Source organism: Convolutriloba macropyga, chromosome 6, assembly GCF_964194025.1.
Source record: "Convolutriloba macropyga chromosome 6, txConMacr16.3, whole genome shotgun sequence".
Classification (NCBI taxonomy): Eukaryota; Metazoa; Xenacoelomorpha; order Acoela; family Convolutidae; genus Convolutriloba; species Convolutriloba macropyga.
Window position 1 is genome coordinate 13,719,270 of NC_134473.1, and position 25,739 is coordinate 13,745,008.

Here is a 25,739-nt window from a genome sequence, read left to right on the forward strand (position 1 = left end):
CTGTGAAATGTAGAAACTTTTCATTTTGAATTTTGTTCTTTCAGTTTTTTTCTGTATGATGAAATGACTAACAAGGCTAGAAGTTGCAGAGGTGAATCTCATCATGGAAAAATATTCCTAGCTCTCTCTTTCTTTCTCTCTTTCTGTGTGTGTTGGTTGGAGTTTCTTTCCTTATCTTTCTCGTTAACGTTTTATCTCTCGCACACTATCTCTCTCTCTCTCTCTCTCTCTCTCTCTGTGTGTGTGTCTCTCTTGATTTAAGCCTTTTGTTGATGCCGCACCTCAGCTGCTGTTTTGTGGCGTGATGCCATCATCTATTACCCTCACCTCACGTCCTTTCAATTGCGCTAAAGCTAGCCTCACTAAACCCTCACTAATCCGGTCGTTTGAGAGCAATTCGAGCGACGTTAGTTGGTTATGTTTCTGATTTTCGCAGCAGTTATTTAAGTTGTTTAAAAATTTTTCGCATGCAATACCTTTGTCTTTGCAAAGACTCTTTTTGAGGGATTTTTTCACAGATTTTTCTTTTCTATTGACTTGTTTACCCTACTCAATCTTTGTAAAGTTTCTCCTTTTTGAGTAAATGCATCTATTAATTGCTCTCAAGCTAAGTTTTTGGCAATTATAATAGTCCTTTTGGTCTTTTTAATGCCAATTACTAATAGCTGCCTCTCAACGGCTATTATTCATGTGCTCTTTTTTTTACGATTCAAGTTAATGGGGTACTGTTATTTAACTCAAGTGATAATAGTTTTTTAATAGCCGCAAAATGATAGCTGGGGCGGGCTGTTATTTGAATTGTATTTGGGCGCTGTTTTTGTTTCGTGATTTTGGAAGCCAAATTCAAGTGATGATTTTGGTCACGCCGAAACAGGAAGTGGAGTAAAAAAGTGAGTGGAATTTGGAGAGGGAATTTGGAGCGGCGGGAAATTTCGTTGCTTTAATTTTGAAGTTGTGTAAAAACTGTGCTTGAACGAAAATTTGCGTACTCGATAGTGATTTTTTGTTCACATGCGGCAATTTGACTTTGACTTTTACCGTTTTTTATTTGCTCTCAAATGTTTGTAGCAATTATATTAGCCCTGTGGTGGTCTTGTTTGTGCAATATTTCGCTTGACCGATTTTTCGTTTGACTCTTTTGACTTTTCTTCCTCGAAAATGGGATAAACAGCTAACACCAGGAGGGCATTAATTTCTCTTTGAGACTGACCAGTCTCTAAGAACGCGATTCGCCGAAACTATTTTGAGGAGACAATATCAAGGTATAGAGCGCTTCTTAATTTAAAAAATTTGACACCTCCTCTTAGGGCTTACTAGTGGCTAAGAGTGAGATTCATCGCCGAAAAGGTTTGGGAGACATACGTTTAGGTTTATGGTAAGGTTTGAACCCAATCCCACTTTGGAAGGCGATAAGTTGGGAGCAGTTCTCTCAGCGCTTTATTAGTCTTTCCGTGGTTTTGACACGTCATACTACTGCGCCCGCCCCAATCCAGCCCCACACCAGAAAATAAACCCTAATCCGTTGCTTTTATTCATCCCTCACTTCCCTCTCCTAATCTTAAGCTAGCCTCATCAAGTCAAAGCTAGCTAATGCCGGAGCCAACTGCGCGCCAGTTGTTTGAGAGGAATGCACTCTGCGTAAATATTTAATAGCTGCCGTCAGCCTCTCAAACGGCTATTATTTAAGCGCTCTTTTTTACAATTCAAAGTGTTTGATTTGTATTGGGGCGCTGTTTTTTTTAACATCTGTTCACACATTTTCATGATTTTTGAAGTCAAATTGGAGTAGTGATTTTGGTCACGCCGAAACAGGAAGTTAAGCGAAAAGCGAGTGGTTTTGCGGCGTGAATTTTTTTCGCTCTAATTCTAAAGTAGAGTGAGAAAACGGTGTTTGAACAAAAATTCGCTTTCTCGCTAGTGGTTTTTTGTTCACATGCGGCAATTTCACTTTGGTTTTTACTGTTTTTATCGATTTTTTGGATCCAATTTCTTTTTCGTAATGGTTTTCCGATTCCATTCTAGGCCCAGTTTTTTGTTTCAACCAAATTTCCATTCATCGCTAGTGGCATATTGGTTTAGCGAATTTTGGATCGGATTTTTTTCTAAATGGTTTTCCCAATTCACTCATAGTCAGTTCTAGATATAGTTTTCCGTTTAGTCAATGGAAATTCTTTGAACTGTACGTCAGGACTTGTCCTGCTATGTTTTTTTAGTTCGCTTTACCTTTTGATCACGTTTTTCGTTTTACTTAAATCACGATATTCACGTTTGACTTCTGACTTATTTCACTCACTTTTTCAACTGAATGGATTTTAAATTCTTTCACGCATTGATTTACGCAATGTAATGAATACAGTCAGTGTCAAAAGTGCAAAATCAGAAGAAACGGGATGAACCGATAAAGCCCGGTCATTAAGTCGTTAGGTTATCAATGTTCATTAGAGCGATTGCTAGCTGATATTAGTATAAAGCTTAATGCCCTTCAGTTTAGAAGCTGAAGTAAGTATAGGTTTAGAATCTAACTGAAACTGCACACTGAATTAGAACAATTTTTGAAACTTAGGAAGACAGGAAAATTTTGTCAATTCCAATCTCTACTTTTTTTCTTTTTGTTTCAATCTCGACTTGCATCTAACGCGTCAACTTCGGCTATTTTCCGGCAATCTGCCGGCTATGTTTTAAAATTGCGCTGCAAAAGTAATGATTAGCTTTCAAGCTGAACCATTTAACGCTTAATATGGAGTTTTTATAATTTTTATTTAATTATTTGTCTTGAGAATAAAACAAACAAACGTTAGTTTTTGCAATATAATTTTCTCGAGAAGGTACCGGCCGAGAAGGCAAAAGGAGGATTTTAGAAAAGCGAACCAAAGAAAAATGGCCGCGAAAAGAATGTTACCTAGATTGAATATATTTGGCCTACTCAAAAGCATTACTTTATTTTTGTTAAATGGTTAATTCATATGGAGTAGTTATCTGACATCTCTTACAAAATACGGAGTCGAAAAACGATTCGTTTAATATTTGAGCATAACCCCTAGTTGTCCAATTTTGGCAAACTGGTATGAAGATCTACTAATGGATGCTTCGCATTACCGGGGAGTTAACACAAAACCTTGACTCACGCAGAGTCCGTTACTAAATGTCCAGTGGTCTAAGGACACGTAGTCTTACCAAAGCATCCTTTTTCTAAGATTTTGTGTGTACTAATTGAGTGTTGCCTATAAGAACACTGTCAAGAGACTGATATTTAGAATCTGTAACATCCAAGCAGTGAATTTGGTTTATGTATGCGTCTTGAAGCGAATTTTAAAGAAACAAATTCAATTAGTGATTCTATTTTTTCGTCTGTTCTGTGAAATTGTCTGAAGTGTTTGTTTGATCATTTTTTGTTTGATATATCGCGTTTAGTTGATAACCCAACCACAACTTGTAGAAAAGCAGTTGCTCCTACTAGCGTTTGATCGTTAATCGGTCTGGTTCTTTACGACACCAGGAGTCTTCTACAGGTAATTGCGACGCGAAGAGGAGTTTTGGTATTTTGAAGGTTTTTAAGACTCCAAGATCAGTATTAGTATTTTGCAGGTTTGTAGCTGATGTCATGACTTGTAATTTTGACTTTTGTTTTCGAACATTGACTTCTTTTTTTGAGCATTGACTTCATTTTTGGAACAATGGACTTTAAAAGTAGCTTAGTTAGTAATGTATAGTAGTTAAGAACTGATGGTAATATTCAAGATGAAAATGTCATTTTGAGAATTTTGGATCCCATATAAGGCCCTTCAACTTATCTAACCTATCCCCCCCCCCAAATATTCCCTCACATCTACCCCTATACACATCTACCCCCTCCTCCCCCCCCCCCCCACAGCTACCCCGCCTTCCAACTAACTCCCCCCTCCTCCGCCTACTTAACCACATTTCTCGCTAATATTTTTTTTCTTACTGTATATTGCTCTTTTTTGTTTCATATATCATTGTTCTGACCTAGGTAGGTTTAGATTAGTTTATATTGCATGACTCTTTGAGTAGTTTCAGGTATTCTACCGGTTGTGCTGTCCTTTTCTGTCATTTTGTTTACTGTTTGTAGTAATAGGCGTTGCTAGTGTCAGCACATGGCTGTTGGGTTTTCCGTGCATCTTCTGTGCAGACATTTTGTAGCTTCAAATTTTGGCTTGCATGCAACCCAAAATTTGGGTTGCATGCTGCATCTTGAGCATACCCCCTAGTTGCCCAGTTTTTACAAAATGGGATGAAGATCTACTAATTGATGCTTTGCATTACCTTTGAGTTATCACAAAAACAATAAGCCGTTGTACTAAATGTCTAGTGGTCTAAGGACACGCAGTCTTATCAAAGCATCCATTTTGCTAGATTATTGTGTCTACTAGCTGGTTGTTGTCTATAAAAAGACTGTCAAGAATTTTAGAATGTGGTACATCCAAGCAGTAAAATTTATTTCTGTATGCGTATTGTGATTCAATTTTCTGCCTGTTCTGTGAAATATTCTGAATTTTTTGTCTCATCTTTTTCGTTTGAAATATCGCGTTTAGTTGGTAGCCCAACGGCAATTTGCAGGGAAGCAATTGCTCCTACTAGCGTTTGATCGTTAATCTGTATGGTTTTTTTCGACACATAGGAGTATTGGTATTCTACAGGTAATTGCGACGCGAAGAGGAGTATTGGTATTTTGTAGGTTTTTTTAGCTGTTGTCATGACTTGAATTTTTAACAGTTGTTTTTGAACATTGACTTTTTTTTGAGCATTGACTTCTTTTTTTGATCAATGGACTTTAAAAGCAGATTAAGTTGTAATGTACAGTAATTAAGAACTGATGGTAATATTCTAGGTGAGCAGGTCACTTCGGGAATTTTTGATGCCATATAAGTCCCTTCAACCCATCTAACCTATCCCCTCCCCCAATTAGCCCCCACCCCTGCCCCCATACACATCTACCCCCCCCCCCCCCTCCCCACAACTAACCCGCCTGCCAACTAATCACCCCCCCCCCCGCCTACCTACCCACGTTTCTCGCTGAAAATTGATTTTTTTCCTCACGGTATATTGCTCTTTTTGTTTCCTTTATCATATTTCTAAAATAGGTAGGTTTAGATAAGTTTAAATTGCATGACTCCTCGAGTAGGTTCCGGTATTCTACCGACTGTGTTTTTGTTTTTGGTCATTTTGTTTACTGTTTGTAGTCATAACCGTTGCTGGTGTCCGCACATGGCTGTTGCAGACCTTCTTAGATTCAAATTATATAAAATTTTCAAAATTTGGGTTCCATGCTGTTTTTTTGAAATGTGCCTAAATTTTGATTCATTTGAAATTTTGTGCCATGAATGTAATTGTAATCTGCGTTTTCTCGTAGAAAGAGGGCGGAACATCGACGGACAGAAGTGAAGCATCAGAGTCTGAAGTTATCACATATTTATGCAGCTGCTATGGTCGTCTCTGTAAATACGCCACAACCAGGACACAACAATGGGCTGACAAAATAGTGGATAAGATTTTTACCAACTGCCTAACATGCCTTTTGGCACCAGCTGAACTATACGCAGGACAGAATTGTCATCAACAGTTTGTAGATGTTTTCACGTCAAGGATGTCTAATTCAACATTACACGAAGATGTGTTAATTAAATTTTTGAACGAATTTGTGGACTTTGCTGAGAAGTCTAACGATGAATCTTTATCTGAAATATTTTATCCTATTTTCAACACTGTTACAAATGTTATTGCTTCGTTTGATGTTGCAGTGTCAATGACAATGCAACCTTGTATTGACTTTTTAGTCGCTTTGTTAAAAGACGAGCCTATGTGCTCTTTGTTTATGGATTATCACAATTCAGCTAATAATACTAACCAATTTGTATCACCTGTGCAATTTCAACAATCCCTTTTGGGCAGAATTCTGGAGAAATCTACTATAGTATCGCAAAATAGCTCCATGTTCTTTTTCAAACCGAGCCAGACGGGAAAGTCGGAAATTCAGAGGCAGGAGGAAAACCTAAAGACGGCGCTGGAAAAGATTGGGGTTTATGGATTTACGGTAGTGAGTAGAATTTTGACTCACAAATCTTGTGCCAAGAAATTTCACGCGTGGCTTGCAGATTGTGTGAGGAGCAACAGGAATCGGGCGACTTTGAGTGGGGCGCATGCTAATGATGCAGAGTTTGCGAGTGATGGTTTCTTCTTGAACTTGGCGACTGTTTGCATGAAGATTCTGCACAAGTTTACAAAACAGCATCCCAGCACTGAGAAGGTGTTTAAAGTTGATCCAACGTATTGTAAGATGGTGATGGCGAATAGTCAGCAGGAGAGAGACGACCAAGGGGTCCATTTTCAGTTCAGAGATGAAACCTTTGTTACATCTCTACCTGAGGATGCTATACCAGGTTAGGGCATTGTTGTATTTTTTTTTAACTTAAATTATCAAATTCAGAGAAATTTTATTGGTATTGTTTCATTGCTCTCAAATAGAATTTTTCAACTGTTAATGTAGTCGTGTCATTCTTATGCCAAATTTCTGCTTGGCCCATAAGACTTGTGGTTATTATTATGCGCCCTTGTTGATTTTTTATTATGCGCCCTTTTTGTTGATATAAATTGCTTCAGTTCAGCTGCCAAAATCAATTAGCAATATGAAGTCAACTAAAATGCTCCTGAAATAGTTTTTTTTTTCAATTTAAATTATTGTAGTGGTCAGGAGTTCTAATTAAAATCATTTAAAGCCCCGTGGTGGTGTCTAAATCGAAACCCATCCCAACCCAAGCAAGCTACAATCGAGCAGCCAGGCCGGCAGTTTGAGACAATTCTTCCGACGTCATTCGGTTATGGCTTTCTTTTTTAAGTGCTCCGTTCTCGTGAGTATTTATTTTAATGGGACTGGTTACGTGAGACTAGTTGAGCATTACTGGTTACGTAACTCAGCTTAAAGTCACTCAGAACTTCTGTGGCGTTTATCGAGAAATGCGAAGCAGCTCTAGATATTAAGTCAGAATTTCGACGTGAGCTCTGCAAGTCAGGTAACCATGCTTAAAACTCGAAACGCGTACTTTTGCAAATGACGAAAATCAACGGATGTCATTGTCTGGCTAAGTAGCAACTTCTGGCACTGCAGACGTTCGGCATTTTAAAATGTGCACGTGAGTGTTTAAACATTGGAACCAGAGCTAGGCCGCTTAAAATAGTTCGATTTGTCTTGTATAGTCTGTCCCATACAGTTGAAATAATCGAACGTTCGAAAACAATGAAAACATGCAATTGAGCCTCAATGTGGTCATTTGAATGTCAACGTTTTCTCCATTAAGTTTTCATTCATCAAATTTTTCTACATGTTTTAAAGATTGAACTTTGAACTCTAACCTGTGGCGTTTGAAACGTTCGCTTATTTCAACTTTATGGGACGCGCTATATCTTGAGAAAGTCTTGTATGTGAAATGGTGAGTAACTTGTTGAATTGTTGATTCAATGATGTGCGTTTCAGTGGGCGTGAGGCCACCATATGAGCCACTAACTGAGTTGTTCTTCCTCACTCACAAAGTGTTCCATCTGGCATTCTACCGAGTAAATGCGAAGCTGCAGGAGCTGCTGAAACACCTGCGCAGACTTGAACAGGCTAGACAAGCCAACTCAAACTCTCAAGGTAAAGCCACTAGTGACCAGTTTTCATAATTCGGTATGAAGTGATACTCGTTTTTCATGGACATTTCAGTGGGGACACTAAAGCTAATTTGTTTTAAATAAGTAATGTTTAAATAAAATTTAAACATTACGTTAAACAATACATAAATTTAAGTAATGTTTTTTGTATCTGCTTTTTCATCTTTGCTGTTTCAACCATGCAAATATTGTTTATATCTAGGATTTAGCAATAGATATCTAAATCGAAATAAAATACAGAACAGTCAACTATTTGTGGGTGGCTTAAATTTTGGTTCTCGAAATACGAGTCAAAGTTAGTTGTCAATTTTTGGGTTTGGAACTCTACGAAATTGCTCATTTAAGTTTTCTCCTGATGACACAGCCAAATATTTTGAAAGATTTAACGGTGAACAGGCACTGCCTAGTTTTTATAAAATGCTCCAATCTTTTTCGCAATCGGAGCCTAGTTTTCCAATCGGTTTAGTCGATAAAGCCGAGCTAGCTTTGTGTGTTATTTATGATATAGAAACTTTTCAGGTTGGCTACAGAAGTTTGACATGGCTTTGGCCAGATTCTTTGCCAATCGCGTTGCCTTGAATGAACCAATGTTCACCACAATGACAGTCGACTTCTTGAAGACATCGGCAGTTATGATGTGCCATTACGCTCTCTCTAATTCTCGAGACGAAGACACGTTGATTGCAAAGCTGCAAGTTGTATTGAATGAAACTCAACCCAGAATGCTGTCCTGCTTCCCAGAAATTATTGTTGAGAACATATCTGAGTTTTTGCTGTACAATAGAAGGTTCAACGAAGGTCACATTACTCCGACGGTTTTGGCGGATTTTCAAGCTTTTTTCATCATGTTTATGTCGTATAAAGAGCGCCTCACAAATCCTCATTTAAGAGCCAAATTAGCCGAATGTTTGGAACTAACTCTGGCTCATGATGATTTCGAATCACGTGATGGATTGATGACAGGGAGGTCCCTGGATTCGAAGAAGGCGGATGGATTCAAAAGTTTGCCTCTGAAGAATGAAGTTGGGTTTGCTATTATTAAGATATTCGTGGATATTGAGCAGTCAGTAACAGGCGATGAGATCCATTTCGAGCAGAAGTTTACATACAGGTAGTTGTTTTTCGAGTTCTATTTATGTATTAAATTAAAAGCCGCTAGAATTTGTAATTTAAATTTGAAGCCGGGGTAAATATTGTGTACATGGCTTCAAAATGCGAATAAGGATGCATCTTTAAATTATGTGGTTCTTTGGTCAATGTACTTTATTCTTGATTTTTTTCTTCTCATTCTTAAGAATTTTAAAATGCTAGTTCATGCGAGGGAGCTAATTGGCAAAAGTGTACTTTAAAAGTCAAAGAATTCAAATTTGGCACAATTAATTAAGAAAGATTTACTAAAATGGTCGGAAATAAACTCTAATGTTGTTATTGGGAGGTTTTTGAGTGCCAGCACATCCGAGGCGTTTTTATGCGCTCTCTTTTTAAAGAGTCGAGGAGGAGTATTGGTGGAGCGTCTTTTTTATCGACATTTTTTGGAGTGTATTTGAAACTGGATGTGAAAGTCAGTACCGCACGTGAAAATTAAGCGTTTAGGTCAAACGGCTGAACGAACTGAAGAGCAGAGAGAGAGAGAGAGAGATTTCCTGTTATTGTCTTGTTTTTGAGAGAGAGCAAAAAAAGTAGATGTGAAAAATTTTTGCTGAGCGAGTAAATTTTTTTGATCACGTGCGGCTTTTGCGTATAGTTTTTTTAGTCTTTGCTTTACTTTTTCGGGTAAAGGTTGTTTAAACCCTATTGACAGCAGACTGTAGGTTGAAGAGTCTTCGGCCTTGTCAATCATATATTAGAGTTTGAGATGCAATCTTGAGCTATTTTGGTTGATTTTTCAATAGCCGCACAGCGATAGCTGGGGATATTATTGGCCTTCTCTTGTGTTTTTCATTTCGTCGTCAAGATATTTGTTACGACCATACAACGTCACAACCAATTCAAATCTGCTTTTTGTTCATGCTTTCATGAAATTTAACTGAATTGCGTGCGTGACGTCATTTTTTACTCTTAGTGGAAGTAGTTTTTTTGTTCATTCGCGTGATGAAGTTTTTGGTCACACGTGACTACCTCACTCTAATTTGTTTTTTCTTTACTTTAATTAAAAGAGATAAGGTCAAGTGAGTGTGTGTCACTCTAATTGAAGTTTTTTTAGAGCAGCTTTCAGAAGCAGCAATAAGTTTGACAGATTCTTAATCAAAAGGTAACATCCGAGCATTAAAAAAAAATTTGTGTTTCGTTTCTTTTACTATTTTTTGAGACTGCAGATCTACGAAGCTATTGCGGCTCGTTGTTTATGTTTCCCTGTCATTTGTTGAGCACAACGAGACCATGTCTCACAATATATTATATACAATGCTTTCCAAGAAAGCTTCCAAAAATGCTTTTCCAACAAAGTTTCCCAAAATATTTTCATAATTTGCTTGTTCCCTTGATGATTTGTTTCCTCCGTTTATTGTTTCAATTTGAATGGTATTAAAAGTTAGTGGTTTGATCAGTTAGTGTTTGGCGAGGGTGTAAGTTAAATTTTACTTCGTTTTGGTTCCGGAGTCTTCCCGCTATGTTTTTTTTAATTCGCTTTACCTTTTGATCTTGTTTTTCATTGTAGATAAGTCACGATGTTCATGTTTCACCCATGAGTTACCTCGCTCAGTTTTTTCAGCTAAATGGATTTTGAATTCTTTCACGCCTTGAATTACTAAATGTAGTGAATACGTTCTATGTCAAAAGAGCACAATCAAAAGAAACGGGATAAACCGCTAAAGCCCGGTCATTAACTCATGGTGCATTAGAGCGATTGCTAGCTAACATTAGTATTAAGCTTAATAGCTTTCAGTTTAGCAGCTAAAATAAGTATAGTTTTAGAATAAAACTGAAACTGCACACCGAATTAGAACAGTTTTTGACACTTAGAAAAAACTGTTCTGTCAATTTCTATCTCCTTTTTTTATTTTTTGTTACAATCCCTATGTGGGTCAAGCGCGTCAACGGCGGCTATTTTCGGGCAATTCATCAGCTATGAACCAAAAAATTGGTAAAACACGTATAAAGTACTAATTCCAATGGCCACGGGTATCGTGTAGGCGCAGAAATTATTAGGATGCAGAATTTTTGTTCCCCATCTGAAATGGTTAATTTTTCAGGAGACCCATGATTAAAATGCTGGACATAATGTGGACTATAGCAGAATACAAAGAGTCTATTCAGAAATTGGCCAATTATGCAATTGAAAATATAGAGGCAGCAAATGTTCCCGTGTTCGTGAGATTTGTGAATCTCTTATTAAATGATTCAATCTTCCTGTTAGACGAGGGAATGCAGTATATTGTTCAAATCAGAACTATGGAGAGGGAACGGTAAGCTTTTGAAAAATTGTAAATTCAACTCTTGAGATTTTTTTCTTTTTCATCAGTATGCATTATCAAGTATGCATTAAATTTATAGGTAGAGAGATATAGTCATGAAATCTCATGATACGCAAATGAGACTTTTAGTTAAATGATTAGCGAATGGTGTTGCTTACTTGCCAATGAATGTGTCTTCAATTTGCAATTGAAGATGCTACATCTCCTCTGAATTATACTGCCCGCCCGGCTTGTCACTCGAGAGCAATTCGTCCGACTTAAGTCGGTTTGTTTTTTCGGTAATTTACTATAGTATGAGGACCATAGTGCAAACACACTGTTCGAGACCATTTTTATGATTGTATCATGATTTATATTAATTTGTGATTTTGGTTGATTTCTGTTTCAGGGAATCGGGGGAGTGGGCGAGACTGGGAATGGGTGCAATGCAGAGGGAGGCTAATCTGAGACAGTTGATTCACATGGCCAACTTCCACTGTGTCACTGCCACAGACATTGTGCACTCCCTCAGATGCATAACAGCTGCAGTCAAGGTACAAACTTTAGTCGAACTGCAGCATATATTTGACTCAATTTAACTCATATTTGTCTCATAACTCTTCTATTCGTATATACGCTAGTATATTTTAATATGCATAAGTATGAAATATGCTAAAGTCGGAGTTATCGGGTGTTGTTATGAGCAAGATATTTATATAGTGCCTGGGTCGATAAAAAAACGTTCATCTTTCATCTCCAAGATTCAGTTTAATTAATCAACTGTTTTAAACCGAATATCCAGAAATGATAATGGTTAAAAGAAAGTTCTATGTATGTTAAATTATATATATACAAACAGCAATTTCAACCAATCAGATTTTGTTATGAACAGATTCATGATAGCGTGCTTTTTGATGCAAATATTAAACTTTGATGCAATTTGAGCTATTTTTGCTAGTTTGCCCTGTTGGACGCTTTTTTTAGCTGTTTTTGTAATTTTCTTCTTTTTTCTCGGCCGTCAGTGGAGATTTTTTGGTTGAGCTTATTTGTTTAAGTGGTTAAAATTGTCTTTGGGATTGATTTTTTTGTTCTCTTTGCTAAAGGAAATGGGTAATTTTAATGAAATTTTGACTCTTTTTCGTTTGTTTGGCGTATTTTTTTCTGAATTTAAGCTTTTCGCAATAGCTTTTCTCGTCCACTATTTACTCTAGAGCTATTATTTAAGTATTAGGGTGTATTATTACTGAAAGTCGGTACTTAAGGTAATTCATGACCATTTTTACTGAAATAGATTATGTAAAATTGTATTTTCTATCGGGTTTTCCGTTGTTTACCTTTTTGATTAATTAGTGTTTTCGGACTAGCTTTGGGTTTTTCATAGATTGAGTAACAGAATGGTTTAAAGGTTGCGCTGAATAATTGTCGGGAGGTAGCCTCTTAACTTTTTTTAGCAATTTTGGATTTTTTTTTTCATTTTTCCTTTTCGTGGGTTTTCTCTGTATGCGCCGCCGTGTCGGCGGTTTCTTTTCATCAGATGGTAGTCATTAATTGATAGATGGCTATCTGTATTGAAGCTGTTGTTTGCCAATAGTTCTGGAGTCGCAACTTGTACAGAAATTTTATCAGATTTTTTTTCATATCACGTTTGGCTTCACTCATGTTTAACTTTCCTCAGTTAATTTTTCGAAATGATTAGTGAATTTTTAATAGGCTCATTTCGTTTTGTGGGAGATCGCTAGGTCGATAGTGATGGGAGATGGCTAGGTCGATAGTGATTTTCTACTTTTTTTCTACATTTTTCTACTTGTTTTCTGAAGTCAAATTAAAGTGATGATTTTGGTCACGCCGAAACCGGAAGTGGAGCAAAAAAGCGAGAGGGTTTGCGGCGTGAACTATTTTACTTGTTTTCTTTCATTCTCTTTCATATTCATTCTGCTCATATTTTGAAGTAAAGTGAGTGTTTGAACAGCTTGTGGTTTTTATTCACATGCGGCAATTTAACTGTGATTTTGCTCTTTTATCTATTGTTATGATCGGATTTTTTTCTAAATGGTTTTATCAATCCATTCATAGTCCATTCTTGGTCTAGTGTTTTTTTTGCTAAGTCATTAAAAATTCTTTGAATTGTTTCAGGACTTGTCCTGTTTTTTTTTCATCTGCTTGAATAGATTTGTTCACGCTTAATGTCCTCAGTCTCAAAGTGATGTTTGAGTTAGAGGTGTTAATGTTAACTGTAGCTAACTCACATAAACTGAAATTATTTGCGGCAAGCTTCTGAAAAAATTTCTTTTTGATTACGACACGTCTGACAAATTCTTTTAACAGGTTTTTCGAGTTTTATTAGGCATTGTTTTCTCTTTGGCTTTTTAAAACTTCGTTTGCCAAGCAACCGAAGCTATTTTTTTGGCAACCTACCAGCTATATTTTTATAACTGTGACCCTTTTGAAACCTGGTTTACTTTTACTGAAGCAAATGTTTGGGTTGGAACCACGCTTCGTTTTATCGGAGTTTTCTTACCCTTTTCTTCTTATTCAGTACGTTCTTAGTTGGTTTTCTTATAAACTTGAATTCTAAATGTTTGAATGTGTCATTTTTATTTGTGGCACATCGGTTTTGCATTTGAGTGTTCAGTCGAGCATGACTGTCGTGCGGCATTTTTCTACGCTGTCTTGTTAATATCCGTTTTCAGCTAGTGTTTAATCTGAAACAAATTTAAGCGCTGATGAGTTTTATAATTGATGTTCAGGAGTGTTTGTCAGGTTTTCTTGGTTATGCTGTGGATAAATAGAACATCTTATCTCATCCGTCACAAAATTTCTCATTTTAAAATCGAGACTATTCTGACTACAACTCATGCCCATTGAAGCGTCAGCTGAACGAATTATATAATTTTTAGGATAGTGGTTTGCTATTCTTTTTTTAAAATCCCCTCCGACTTTTGCATTGTGAATTACTTATGCAAGTCATCCATATTAATTGAAAGTTAAAGTATTCTTTGTTTACACTAAAATTCTGTGAAATCTGTAGCAAATACTTTTTTTTTCGTTTAAACTGTTCCGCCCTTTTTAAGCGTTTAACTAATTTTGGTATCCTTTTGGAGTGTGCTTCTTTCAATGTTTGTGACATGTCGAGAATAGCGCAGGGAGCGGCCTGCGTCATCTAAGTGGTTTGCTAATTTCGCGTATGCTGTATTGTTGTTTTTCGTGCTCTGTATTCTTAGCAGTCAATGATTCTTTTCATGACAGAATTTTGGTTTGCAGGATTTGTTCTTGCACCCGACTTTTGTGGACCGTGTAGCTTCTATGCTCAATTACTTCCTGAAGAAGCTCGTGGGCAGTGAGAGGGCAAATTTAGCTGTGAAGAGCAGATTGGGTGAGATTGAGTTCAAGGCCAAGAAACTGGTGAAGGATATCTGCTACATCTATGCAAACTTGGCACAAGAAGACCACGTGCAACAATTATCTGCCGCGATTGTCCGAGACGGGAGGTCTTATTCTCCGTAAGTCTATTTCGTAATGATTGCCAGTACATTCAAGCCCTGAAATTAACTGAAAGCTTGGTTAAAACAGGTGGTTGTTAAAAACTGAAAGCTTGGTTAAAACAGGTGGTTGTTAAAAACTGAAAGCTTGGTTAAAAACCAGGTGTTGTTGATATGGAAGAAGTTGCTATATACAGCCAAAAGTTGACTTTTATTAACTGTCATTTTAATATACTTTCCATAAACGCCAGAAGTTCAAGAAACTCACGTAACCTATACTTTAAAGGGGCCGATCTGTTCGAAAGGAGCGACATGCAACTTGGTTGACAATTTTTACTGACTAATAATTTGAAATACATCTCTGATATATCTGCGGGAAAGTTTTCTCATATGAAATTAAAATCAGACAGCTAACCATGTTTGAACGCAGTTCAGGGATACATGGAAACTGTTGTTAGGGATCTGTTTACGAGTGCAGTTGATGTGTTGTACAAGATTAGCACCAGTCGGGAGGAGGTACACGGAGAAGTCACCCAACAGCTCATCGACAGCATCGAGCTACTCAGGTCAGCTCTGAAAAACCATTATAAATTCAGTCAACATAATTTGGCTCGTTGCTAGTAAACGTTTTATATTAACTAAATTGAAATCATCAGCTCTCTGTCTAATCTTTTTGAAATTCCGTAATTTTGGTACTGATGTTCATTTCTGCACTGCAAGCTAAGGTAATTGCATAATTGGCTGATTTATTGATTTAAACTACTGATCATCAACATCCGGATAATTAACCCCCAATCATTCCGGACTTCATTCTGCTGGCTCTTGTTAAAACTTGATTTAAATTGTGTAGCAAAAGCACGAAAGAGGCGGTGGCTCTGCTGAAAGCGGAAGATGATGACTTGACGGATGCACCCGATGAGTACCTGGACCCAATTATGAGCATCTTGATGACAGATCCTGTCATATTGCCCACCAGTGGCACAACAGTCGACAGATCGACAATTGCCAGGCATCTCTTGACGGACCAGAGTGACCCTTTCAACAGACAACACCTCACAATGGATCAGGTGTCGTTTTTTAATAGCTCGCCACGATATAAGTTATAGAAGTACTCGTCTCAGTTGTCTCTGCATGGGTCTGCTGGATTTAAAAAAAGTTACTTTAAATTGCTTGTTTGGTTGCTTTTGTAGATGTGTTTATTGCTAGATTGTTAAATAATAGGGGCAACAAAATAAGTTTTCTAGCCATAGATAGGGTCCTGTCGGTCTTTTGTAATGCAGTTTCTTGTTTGATCATTTTTTTGTCTGATCATTAGATTTCTCTGCTTAAGGCACTGGGCATTAATTCTCTATTCAGTGATCGTAGCCGCCAAAATTAGTTTGGAGGTATAATTTCATGACTTGGGGGTTGATTTTTGGGACTCCCGCTTCCCCTCATTTTTGCCCCCCCCCCATCCACTCACCCAGCGAGGTTAGCTTCTTTATGCTTAAGATAACTACTACGTCTAGCGCGCTGGTTAATTGAGAGCAATTTTCCCGATCTCAGTTCTTTTCCAGCCCTACCCCCATCACCCCCCAAACGCTTGACCCCTCCCTAATGCTAGTTTCCCTTGGAAACAGTTGGCTACTACCGAAGCCAACCGCTCGCCGGTCATTTGTGAGCAATTCGCCCGACGTTAGTCGGTTATGTTTATTAACTGCTCTCAAACGAAGTTTGTAGCAATTATATTAGTCCTGTCGGTCTTTTTTTGCGAGTTTTCGCTTGACCGATTTTTCGTCTGACGTTTTTGACTTTTGGTCCTCAAAAACGGGATAAAATAGGACGAGCCCAGTGGGCATTAAGTGCTCTTAGAGCCTATCAGCTATGTTTCAGCTCAAACTGTTTTGGAGACTTATACTTATGGTGTGAAGGGCGGTTGAGGACACCCCCACTGTTGATCCCCCTATTGCCACCACCCCCACCGCTCTGCTGCCCCCCACAACCCAGTGTTGCCCCCCCCCCCCCAAATCAGTCCCGGGTGCACCCCCCCCCCCCCCCCGTCCCGTGGTTAGCTACTGACTAACAACCGCTTGCTAAAAACGCAAATTTATACTATTTTGCAATTTTTTTCAATCTTTTTGACAATTTTTGATTTTTATCAGCCCTAGGTGTCAAGGAACCTCCTTTAGGTTTTAAAATAGGTTACTGCGTAGTTTCTAGTGGTAATGTAGTGGTTTCAACATTTTACCATCACGAATTTTCGCATTTTATGACAAAACGTGCAATTTTTTTCAAATTTGTTGACATTTTTTTCATTATTCAGGTCTTTTCAGACCCAGGGGCCAGAAAAAATCCTATGGGGTATTAAGTTACTGACAAGTTTTTAATGGTTATGGAGTAGTTTTGAACTTTTTAATGTCACAAATTTTAGCATTTTTTTTTTATAAAATTTGAGTTTTTTCAAGTTTTTTTGAAATTTTTTGTCGTTTTGTAGATTTTTTTAGCCTTCAGAGCCACAGAATCTCCTCTAGGGTTTGAAAATAGGTTTCTGAATAATTTGTAGATTAAATGGAATGTCTTGCAATTTTTTAACTTCACGAATTTTAGCATATTTTTGATATTTTTTTGCCATTTTTTTTCCAATTTTTTAACATTTATAGTCATTATTCAGATTTTTTGAGCATCAAGGGTCAAAAAAGCCTCCGTTAGGGTTTGATAATAAGGTATTGGAAAATTTCTATTGGTCATGGATTAATTTTTAATTTTTTAATATCAAGTTTTAGCAATTTTTTTTAAATTTGAAATTTTTTTGAAATTTTTTCCAGAAACAGAGGCCCTGGTACCTCCTCCAAGGTTTGATAATAAGCTGCGTCATAGTTTCTGGAGTTAATGGGGTTGTGATCAACATTTTTTACTCCAGTTTTAGTAATATTTAAAAACCTTTGAACTTTAATTTTTAAAGTAATAAATTTAAAACTTTTCAAATTTTTGGAAAATTTTTGTTCCAAGCGTATGGATCTTTATGAGCCAGTGAATCCAGTGAATTTTGAAGTCCAATTGGAGTAATAAATTTAAAACTTTTCAAATTTTTGGAAAATTTTTGTTCCAAGCGTATGGATCTTTATGAGCCAGTGAATCTTTTTGAGGCTTAAAACAGGGATACTGGATAGTCTCTTGAGACAATGAAATGGTTCTTAAGATATTATGTCTTAAAATTTAGCAAGATTTTGTTAGAATTTGCAACTTTTTCCATATTTTGTCAATATTTTTTTGTCCTTTTCTGAGTTTAACGACCATTACTGGCCACCGAAACTTTTCAAGTCTCGGAGATGGTTTACTTGACAGAACTTTCGAGACAAAAATGGGTTTGATTTTTTATTGCAAAGTTCAAAACTTTTTTTCAATTTTGCCCTTTTCAGTTTTTTCTAAATGATTTCTTTATTAACAAGGTTAGAAAATTAGAAGTTGCATTGGCGAATCCTATCATGGAAGATTTTCCTGTCTCCTTCTCTCTCTTTCGGTTGGGGTTCCTTTCGTTCTCTTTCTCGTTCACGTTTTATCTCTTTTTGTTGATTCCGCACTTCAGCTGCTGTTATGTGGCGTAATGTCACTATCTCTGATCCTCATTATCAATGAGTTATAGTTGAAATGTTCTTCATCATAAATGATCTAACAGGCACTTTTAGGAAACCATCGTTAATTGCTCTCAAAAGCAATTTGTAGCAAATATATTAATCCTGTTTGTCTTTTATGCAATTTTTCGCTTGGCCGATTTTTCGTCTGACTCATGACTTTCGTATTCAGAAACGGGGTAAAAAGGTTGCGCCCTGAGGACACTAAACTGTGGCTGGCTGTTGAGCAAGCCAACCGCTCGCCGGTATTTTGAGAGCAATTCGCCCGGCGTTAGTCGCTTATGTATAACACCCATGACTTTCGTATTCAGAAACGGGGTAAAAAGGTTGCGCCCTGAGGACACTAAACTGTGGCTGGCTGTTGAGCAAGCCAACCGCTCGCCGGTATTTTGAGAGCAATTCGCCCGGCGTTAGTCGCTTATGTATAACACCTTTGTTATTAATAGCCGCCTCAGCTTTTGAGCAGGCTATTATAGCGCTCCTAATTTTTACAATTCAAAGAATTTGAATTGTTTTGGGGGGCTTTCTTCTGCTTAAGATCTTTTCACGCATTTTCATGAATTTTGAAGTCCAATTGGAGTAGTGATTTTGGTCACGCCGAAACAGGAAGTGGAGCGAAAAAGCGAGTGGTTTTGCGGCGTGAAATTTTTTCACTCTTATTTTGAAGTAGTGAGAAAATGGTGTTTGAACAAAAATTCGCTTTCTCGCTAGTATCTTTTTATTCACATGCGGCAATTTCATTTTGATTTTTACCGTTTTTTTTGGATTTTTTTCTAAATGGTTTTCCCAATCCATTCATAGTTTATTCTAGGCCTAATTGTTTTGTTTGAACCAAATCTTTATTTCTCGCTAGTGATTTTTTGTTCACATTCGGCTTTTTGACATTTTTTTTTGTTTTTAATATTTAACGGCCGCGAAGCGATAGCGGTTGTTTTTGGGGACACCGTGGTTTTTTTTATTTGTCTCTATCGATGATTCTTACGACCTGACTTCTTGGAATTGATTTTTTCAATTACTTCAGTGACTTCTACTGCTTTGCAGTTAAAATTTGGGTGCGTGACGTCATTTCTGCATTTAGGTCAATTGCTTGACATACCTCACTCAACAAAATGACTTTTGAACTCTCTCATTGAACTTTAATTTTTATGAACATTTACTAGTCAAAGATCAGTAGTGTGCATCTAAGTAGTGCCAAACTTGTATGCCCTAATTCTTGAGCATTAGTTTTGTTTTTGATTTTGAATATCAATTTTGAAAAGCTCTTTTAGGGTTTGTTTCCTTGTGGACTGTATATGTCTTAAAATTGATAGTCGAAATCTAAAACAAAAAGTCTGGTGGTCTACTATCAATTCATGGAAGGCCACAAGCGTCTATCGCGGCTATTTTCCGGCAATCTGCCGGCTATGGATTTTATCTGATTTTATTTACAAATCGTATTCCCATTTCACTCAGTCCTTTCTAGGTCCAGTTTTTTGTTAAGCCGATGAAAATTCTTGGAATTGTCTTGCTATGTTTTTTTACTTCGTCGAATACAAATTTTTCGCTTTAACTTAGTTCACAGCTTGTTCAACATTTTGCGTGAAATCGTTTTGACTTCTCTAGGCTATTTTCTCCCTTCTCTTATTCTACTAAAAGTGTTTTTGGACAGCGGTTGCTCAGCAATAAAACGATTAGAATCAGTATCAGAAAACGAAATGAGAAATGAAAGTGGGATAGATCCATAAAGCCCAATTTTAGATGCCAATTTCTCGTACTTTCTTAGTTACCATCTCTAATGTTTATTGGTTTTGATACTAATCGCTTTGTTCTCACTGCTAAACAGGATAATTATCAGCTCCAAAATGACATCAAAATAGTTTGCACTTTAAAATTGTTTGTGCAAAAATCTTTTTTTTTCTTTCAATCCCAATCTTGGTTATGGAAATCAACGGTGGCTTCTTTCCGGCAATCTGCCGGGTATGTTTTTTATTATTCTTTATTATAAATGCAAAGTTTTAATTTGAGCAGAGCTATCTTGCGATGCTCTTGTTTTTACAATTCAAAGATTCTGTATTGTGTTAGGGTGGTGTCTTTTTAAAGATCTGCGCGCACTTTTTCTTGTTTTAACGTTAAATTGGAAAACTGATTTTGGTGACGCCGAAACAGGAAGAAAGTGGAGCGAAAAAGTGAGTGGTTTTGCGGTGTTCGTTTTTCACTCCAATTTTAAAGCATATCGAGAAAATGGTATTTGAACAATATTTGCTTTCTCGATTGTATTTTTTCACATGCGGCTATTTGGCTTTAATTTCTGTTTTTTTTTTTTCAATTTTTCATCGGGTTTTTCAAATGATTTTCCCAATCCATTTATTGTCCATTCTGGGCCTATTTTTTTGTTTAATCAATGAAAAATCATTGTGTCAGAACTTGTTCTGCTGTTTTATCGTATGATTTTCTTTTTGTTTTACATTTGATATAGAACATTCGTTTGCTTGACTTTTTTATTGACTTTTGCGCGCTTGATCTTTTGAGTTTTCGTGACCTAAATTATTTTTATTCAGAAATTATGTCTGTTGCTGAAGCAAAATCTAGTTGAAGATAATCGCTCACAAGAGACTGATACCCAAGATGTCTATGCTCCCGGTTAGTAAGCCGGAGATCTTGGTGTTTGAACATCACCTTCCTTTGTCAAACTTTTTTGCAGTTTTCAATGATACACCCCCTCTCGATGATACACCCTCTTTGAATTAAGTTTATATTTTGGATCTTTTCCGTTTGTGTCCCCCCCCCCCCCCCCCAGCTTAGTGGGCACATAATATTTGCACCCCCCAGACGCACGTACGTGCCATATTTTTACATAATGATATACTATGTTATGGCATTTGCTCTGTAACGGGGGGGGGGGGGGCGCAAAACGTACCGGGGAGGGGGATGGCACAAACGAAAAAGATCTTTAATTTTTAGGCGGTAGCGATAAATTTAAATTCATTTCTGTATCTGTTTCTATCTGTATTCTACGGCACTCAAATCTATTTCGCACTTATTCTGACAATCTGCCGGCTTTGTTCATACTTTCTCTTTGACACGTTTTGGCTAACAAGAAGTATTATTTGTTTGCTTTCTTTGTTTTTTCCTGCTATTGTTTGAAATTTGAGTTTCCTCCTGCGTTTGTTGTTGCTTATGTTACGTGATCCCGCAGTTGTGTTCATGAACGTCGGTACATAGGTATATATGCATTCAAGTGGTTGATGGCTTATTTTGTTTGTTGATGTTAAGTCCTGGCACGTATTAAACGGCCTGGCCACCGCTCATTTTCAAATAAATTATTGAAATTTGTGTTTTGACAGTTTTCATTGTTCCATTAACCGAATTTCACATTTTTTTCGTTTATTTAAACTAACGTTCAATTAACATAATTTTTGGATCTAATAATTTTGACACGACTAAAAAATCTATGGAATTCTTTGGATTATAAGTTATTGCTCCCAACGAAGTTTGTAGCATTTATGTTTGTCTTGTTCTTTTTGATGCAATTTTCTTACTGCCAACTTTTTTTAGTGACCTTTTTACGACCGGCCATTTCACTTTTCGTCCTCGAAATTGGGATAAACAGGTAAAGCTCCGAGGTTATTAAGGTCTTTAAGCATTGTGGTTCACTAGTCTCTAAGTTTGCTCTTCACCTAATTTTTGGGAGATGTAAATTCATGATTTGAAGGATGGTCGGTAGAATTTGACAACGTGTCACTTAATCCCCCACCTCCATCCCCTCCACCTTATTGCACCCGTAACCCCGGTCGCTGACCCTTGCCCTCCATGCTGACTCCCGTAAACTAAGCTCAAGCTAGACTCACTAAACCGAAGCTAGCTACTGACGAAAACAATCGCTCGTCAGTCGTTTGAGCGCAATTTGCCTGACGTTAGTCGGTTGTTTTAATTTTTTGGAGTATAGTTCAGGACTCTTACTGCCACGTTTTTTGTCGTTTGATTCTCAATTTTCGTTTTGTAATTCTCAAAACAGCAACGCTCTTTAAATGCTTTTATGCGCGTGACTTCATTAGTTGCACATATTAGCACATAGTTTTAACAGCATTGAGTGATTAGTTTTAGATCATAATAGACTTATATTTTAACCTATTCTCTAAGCCACTTTTCAACCCTAAATTTAATTTACTTAAATCATTTTAAGCTCAAGAGAAGACTAATTTACAACGAATAGAATGCTGCTTACAATAAGGCATCAAGATCATATTTGGATAGGCAATTTTTTAAAAAGAAGTTAGAAACGATTAGTTTATTCTAAATTCCGGTATAGTTTGAATCGACAACTCCCTCAACTCAGATCTGTATCTGTTTCTATCTTCATTTGACAGGTCTATTTGACAGCTATAGTCGGTGATCTACCGGCTATTTTTCCTGATTTAAAATTTTTAGGTACAACCAAATGTTGCTCTCAAAAGCGAGATTGAATTGTGGCTGCGATCAAAAAGGAACAAACAATCAATCCCATCTTCTTTGCAACACAGCGAGGTGGAAAATGGTGAGGAGGAAGAAGAAGAAGACTTGAGCCAGGCAATCAGTATCAAGAGGAATCCAGATGCCGGCAGTCCAAACCAATCGCTGCCGGGGAGCAGTAGCAGCACGAATGAAGGAGAGGCATCTATATCTTCAATTGGCAATGTTTCATCATCCATCGATTACTCGTTGTGGGACAACTTAGACTAACTTATCGCTATCAATATGTATTATACAAATTTTATCAACTTATAGGGGTTACTTAGAGCTTAATAAAGTATACTAATGGAGTTGTTTTAAATGGAAACAGTAGTAATGAATGTCATTTGAACGCCGGAGTCCAGGAATTTGCAGCAACATGTCTTGAAAACAGATATACACTCATTAAATTTTTATTTTCAGTTGAGTATTCGCTAACAGCGAACTATCTGAGCATCAAAGGAAATGCGAAAAATACCGAATAACATGCGTGCTTTTTGCGTATAGTGATTGTTTTGAACTTCGAATTCACTGATTTTGTAACTCAGTGATAGGAAGATACTTATTTGAGAAAAGTAGATAATTTTCCAAATCATTTAACTACAATGCGCGGTTTGGCATAATCTCAGAAACAATTTGTTTAATATGGGAACCTCGAGGTATGCGGAGGAGACTTTGCTCCGGAAAACTATCCTCATTTGAATACCCTCGTAGAAGGAACACCAGGAGACAACAAAAAGTTAGTGTGGGACTTTTGTAGCAATTATATTTTTAGTTGCTCTTTAAAGAAATTTGAAGCAATGATGGCAGTACTTTGTCTCTTTTTTGCAAAGATTTCAGGTGACCTTTTTCAAGTGTTCTTTTACTACCTAGAGATTTGAATTTTTTCAACTAAAAAAAAATCCGTGGAAAGTTGAAGAAATTGTTAATTGACAGGAGCATAATTGACGTGTTCCAAAGTGGATGTTTGAGAGAAGTTACATTTCTGTGGTCTACGGTTGATTTTACAAGATTTCAATTTTTTTCAATTTTGAGATAACCAAATCTCTACATTTGCCCTTCTTATGAAACAAATTTTTGGTATTTCAACGATGAAATTTTTTCGTCGGAAAATTTGGGCAAGGGGAACAGACAATTTCCGGACAAACATTTTTGATGACACTACGTGCCTCGCATTAAAAAAAACTCTCGAAATAATTTCTCTCTACTTAGAAATGATTTTCCGGATAATTTAATTTCGTAAAAAGTTGATGTAGTTAACTGTTTCTCTAGCGATAAGATGGCTTTAAACTTGATATATGAATGGGAGCTGAAAATTAGAGCCGAATGATAAAATTTGAGAAATTAGAGCCGAATGCTCAAAATTGATTGGGCAAAATATCTGATTGGTTGCTATTGAAGCTCAACAATTCATTCGTCGCCGCCTAAACTATCTATGGTATACCGTCTGGTTGCTATAAATTGCCCTCCCAAAGGCAGCATCTTTCCTTGAGTGGAGAGGTTGTCACTACGGATAGAACGTCGCTGTTCTTTTTCTAATTTTTTCACAAAACACTACCTTCAAAGTAACGAGTTCAAGATGGACCAAATAGAGCTCGGGGAAATATTCGGCTCAAATCTTATGTATGGCATTCTTCTCTACGCCCATTCGGCTCGACTGACATTCTCTTGAAAAGTGATTATAGCTTAGTTCTTAAATACGAATTTCATAGTTTTTTTCTCTGAAAACTTCGTTTAACTTCAGCCATTGAAATTTTAATTCCACAAAGCAGCAAAATGACCATGCTGCTGATTCAATACTGATGTAAATTACAGTTTTCATCGCATTGTAATTGTCAACTGACCCAACTTCTTCTGCAAGATTTTGAAGGGCAACTTTCTAAGTAAAGAACGCACCAACTTGATTTGAAATGTCAGCATTAGGTTAGACAAATTGCTTTGTCCTACTTTTATAAAGTGACGACCGATTTGCCGAATTGAGCGCTTTGATCTTTATGAATGGTCAAGTTGATATTGAATACAGTCTACTTCGAACAACCTAAAAGTTCAAATTTAATTCGATCGAACTTTGAGAGATGCAGACGATGAAATTTATATCTCCTAATCTGTATTCATTCACATTTTTCCTCGTAGTCAAATGCCAGGGTGAAGTTGACAGAAGTACCAGGTGTGAGACGGGTGATTTGTTGCCAGTAAGACTTCACCTTGACTTACTATCTGGTCGTTGGTACCCAGCCATGCAAACAACAACTTCTGTTGAATTGGCGACAATTGAGTCATGTGATTACGATGACTACTATTTCAGACAAGAAGGTAAGAAGAACAATTGAATAAAACCTGACTTGCGAAGTCGCCGATCGGGAAGTGTTTGATTTGTTGTGGAATAAAATAGTTTCCTCAAGAAACTTTCCGCAATGAATTCATTAAATATAAATTAAAGTGGATAATTAATCGAACGCAGTTATTTTTTGAAAAAATAGTCTCAAGTCTAATAGTGGTTAAAATTTACAGCGTGCTTAAATAAAAAGAGCCCCAAGGTTAGCCAGATATATTGTTTTTTAATATCGACAGTATTTGACATTTATCCAGTACAGTTTCGAGCTCCGAGAAAAATGTGGCTGTATATAGAGCTTCCATTACCTGTTATGTTGATGGAATAAAAATGCTGACTTAAAATTTAGTAAAATTACAAAAAGAATCATAAGAACTGAATCAACAACTGTTGTGCAAAATTTTACAGGTTTACGGTTGCTGGTGAACAGCTCAGTGTACGATGGAAGCGAATATCACCATCTGACCTCTATTGCCTACATTGACTTTGATGGCTGGATAGAAAAGCGAGCAGTGTATCTGACGTCACCTCTTCTACCAGCACAGTCGTCAGAATCTTCTTCATATCGTTTTCATAGAATGAAACCCAACTTGTTCATACTCTACGCTAGCAAGAATACTATGCTGGTGTATTTCTGCCAGGACTGGCCTGAAAGGGATCTGCTTCCTTAGTTGATTTCAATCTGTGTAAAAAGTCAATTAAAGAGACGCTCAAAAACGCATTCGAGGTAATCTTGAGTCGGGTTTCGAATATTTTAAACATTTTCCTTTTTTGGACCTTTTGCGTTCGTTCG

General features: G+C 37.0%; 3 protein-coding genes across 3 annotated transcripts in view; all 3 read left to right on the forward strand.

The window, feature by feature from the left end:
• Positions 1–22,925, forward strand: part of LOC142341499 (ubiquitin conjugation factor E4 A-like) — a 34,318-nt gene extending 11,393 nt beyond the window's left edge. The window contains exons 2-10 of the mRNA XM_075392472.1: positions 5,372–6,398; positions 7,490–7,648; positions 8,185–8,776; positions 10,857–11,069; positions 11,467–11,611; positions 14,319–14,557; positions 14,995–15,102; positions 15,387–15,603; positions 22,555–22,925. Coding sequence (XP_075248587.1) covers positions 5,372–6,398; positions 7,490–7,648; positions 8,185–8,776; positions 10,857–11,069; positions 11,467–11,611; positions 14,319–14,557; positions 14,995–15,102; positions 15,387–15,603; positions 22,555–22,845 — 2,991 coding nt within the window. The 3' untranslated portion in view covers positions 22,846–22,925. The remainder of the gene's footprint in view (positions 1–5,371; positions 6,399–7,489; positions 7,649–8,184; positions 8,777–10,856; positions 11,070–11,466; positions 11,612–14,318; positions 14,558–14,994; positions 15,103–15,386; positions 15,604–22,554) is intronic.
• Positions 1–25,739, forward strand: part of LOC142341500 (large ribosomal subunit protein uL18-like) — a 302,218-nt gene that overhangs the window by 46,230 nt on the left and 230,249 nt on the right. The gene's annotated exons all lie outside the window — the stretch shown is intronic.
• Positions 24,553–25,617, forward strand: LOC142341237 (uncharacterized). Its single transcript, XM_075392157.1, has 2 exons — positions 24,553–24,927; positions 25,355–25,617. Exons 1-2 carry the CDS (start codon positions 24,690–24,692, stop codon positions 25,615–25,617), a joined length of 501 nt encoding a protein of 166 aa, XP_075248272.1. The 5' UTR covers positions 24,553–24,689.

Coding starts and splice junctions, on each gene's coding strand:
- LOC142341237 (XM_075392157.1), top strand. CDS start 24,690: ATGCAGACGATGAAATTTATATCTCCTAATCTGTATTCATTCACATTT. Junction 24,928..25,354: donor CTACTATTTCAGACAAGAAG/GTAAGAAGAACA, acceptor AAAATTTTACAG/GTTTACGGTTGCTGGTGAAC.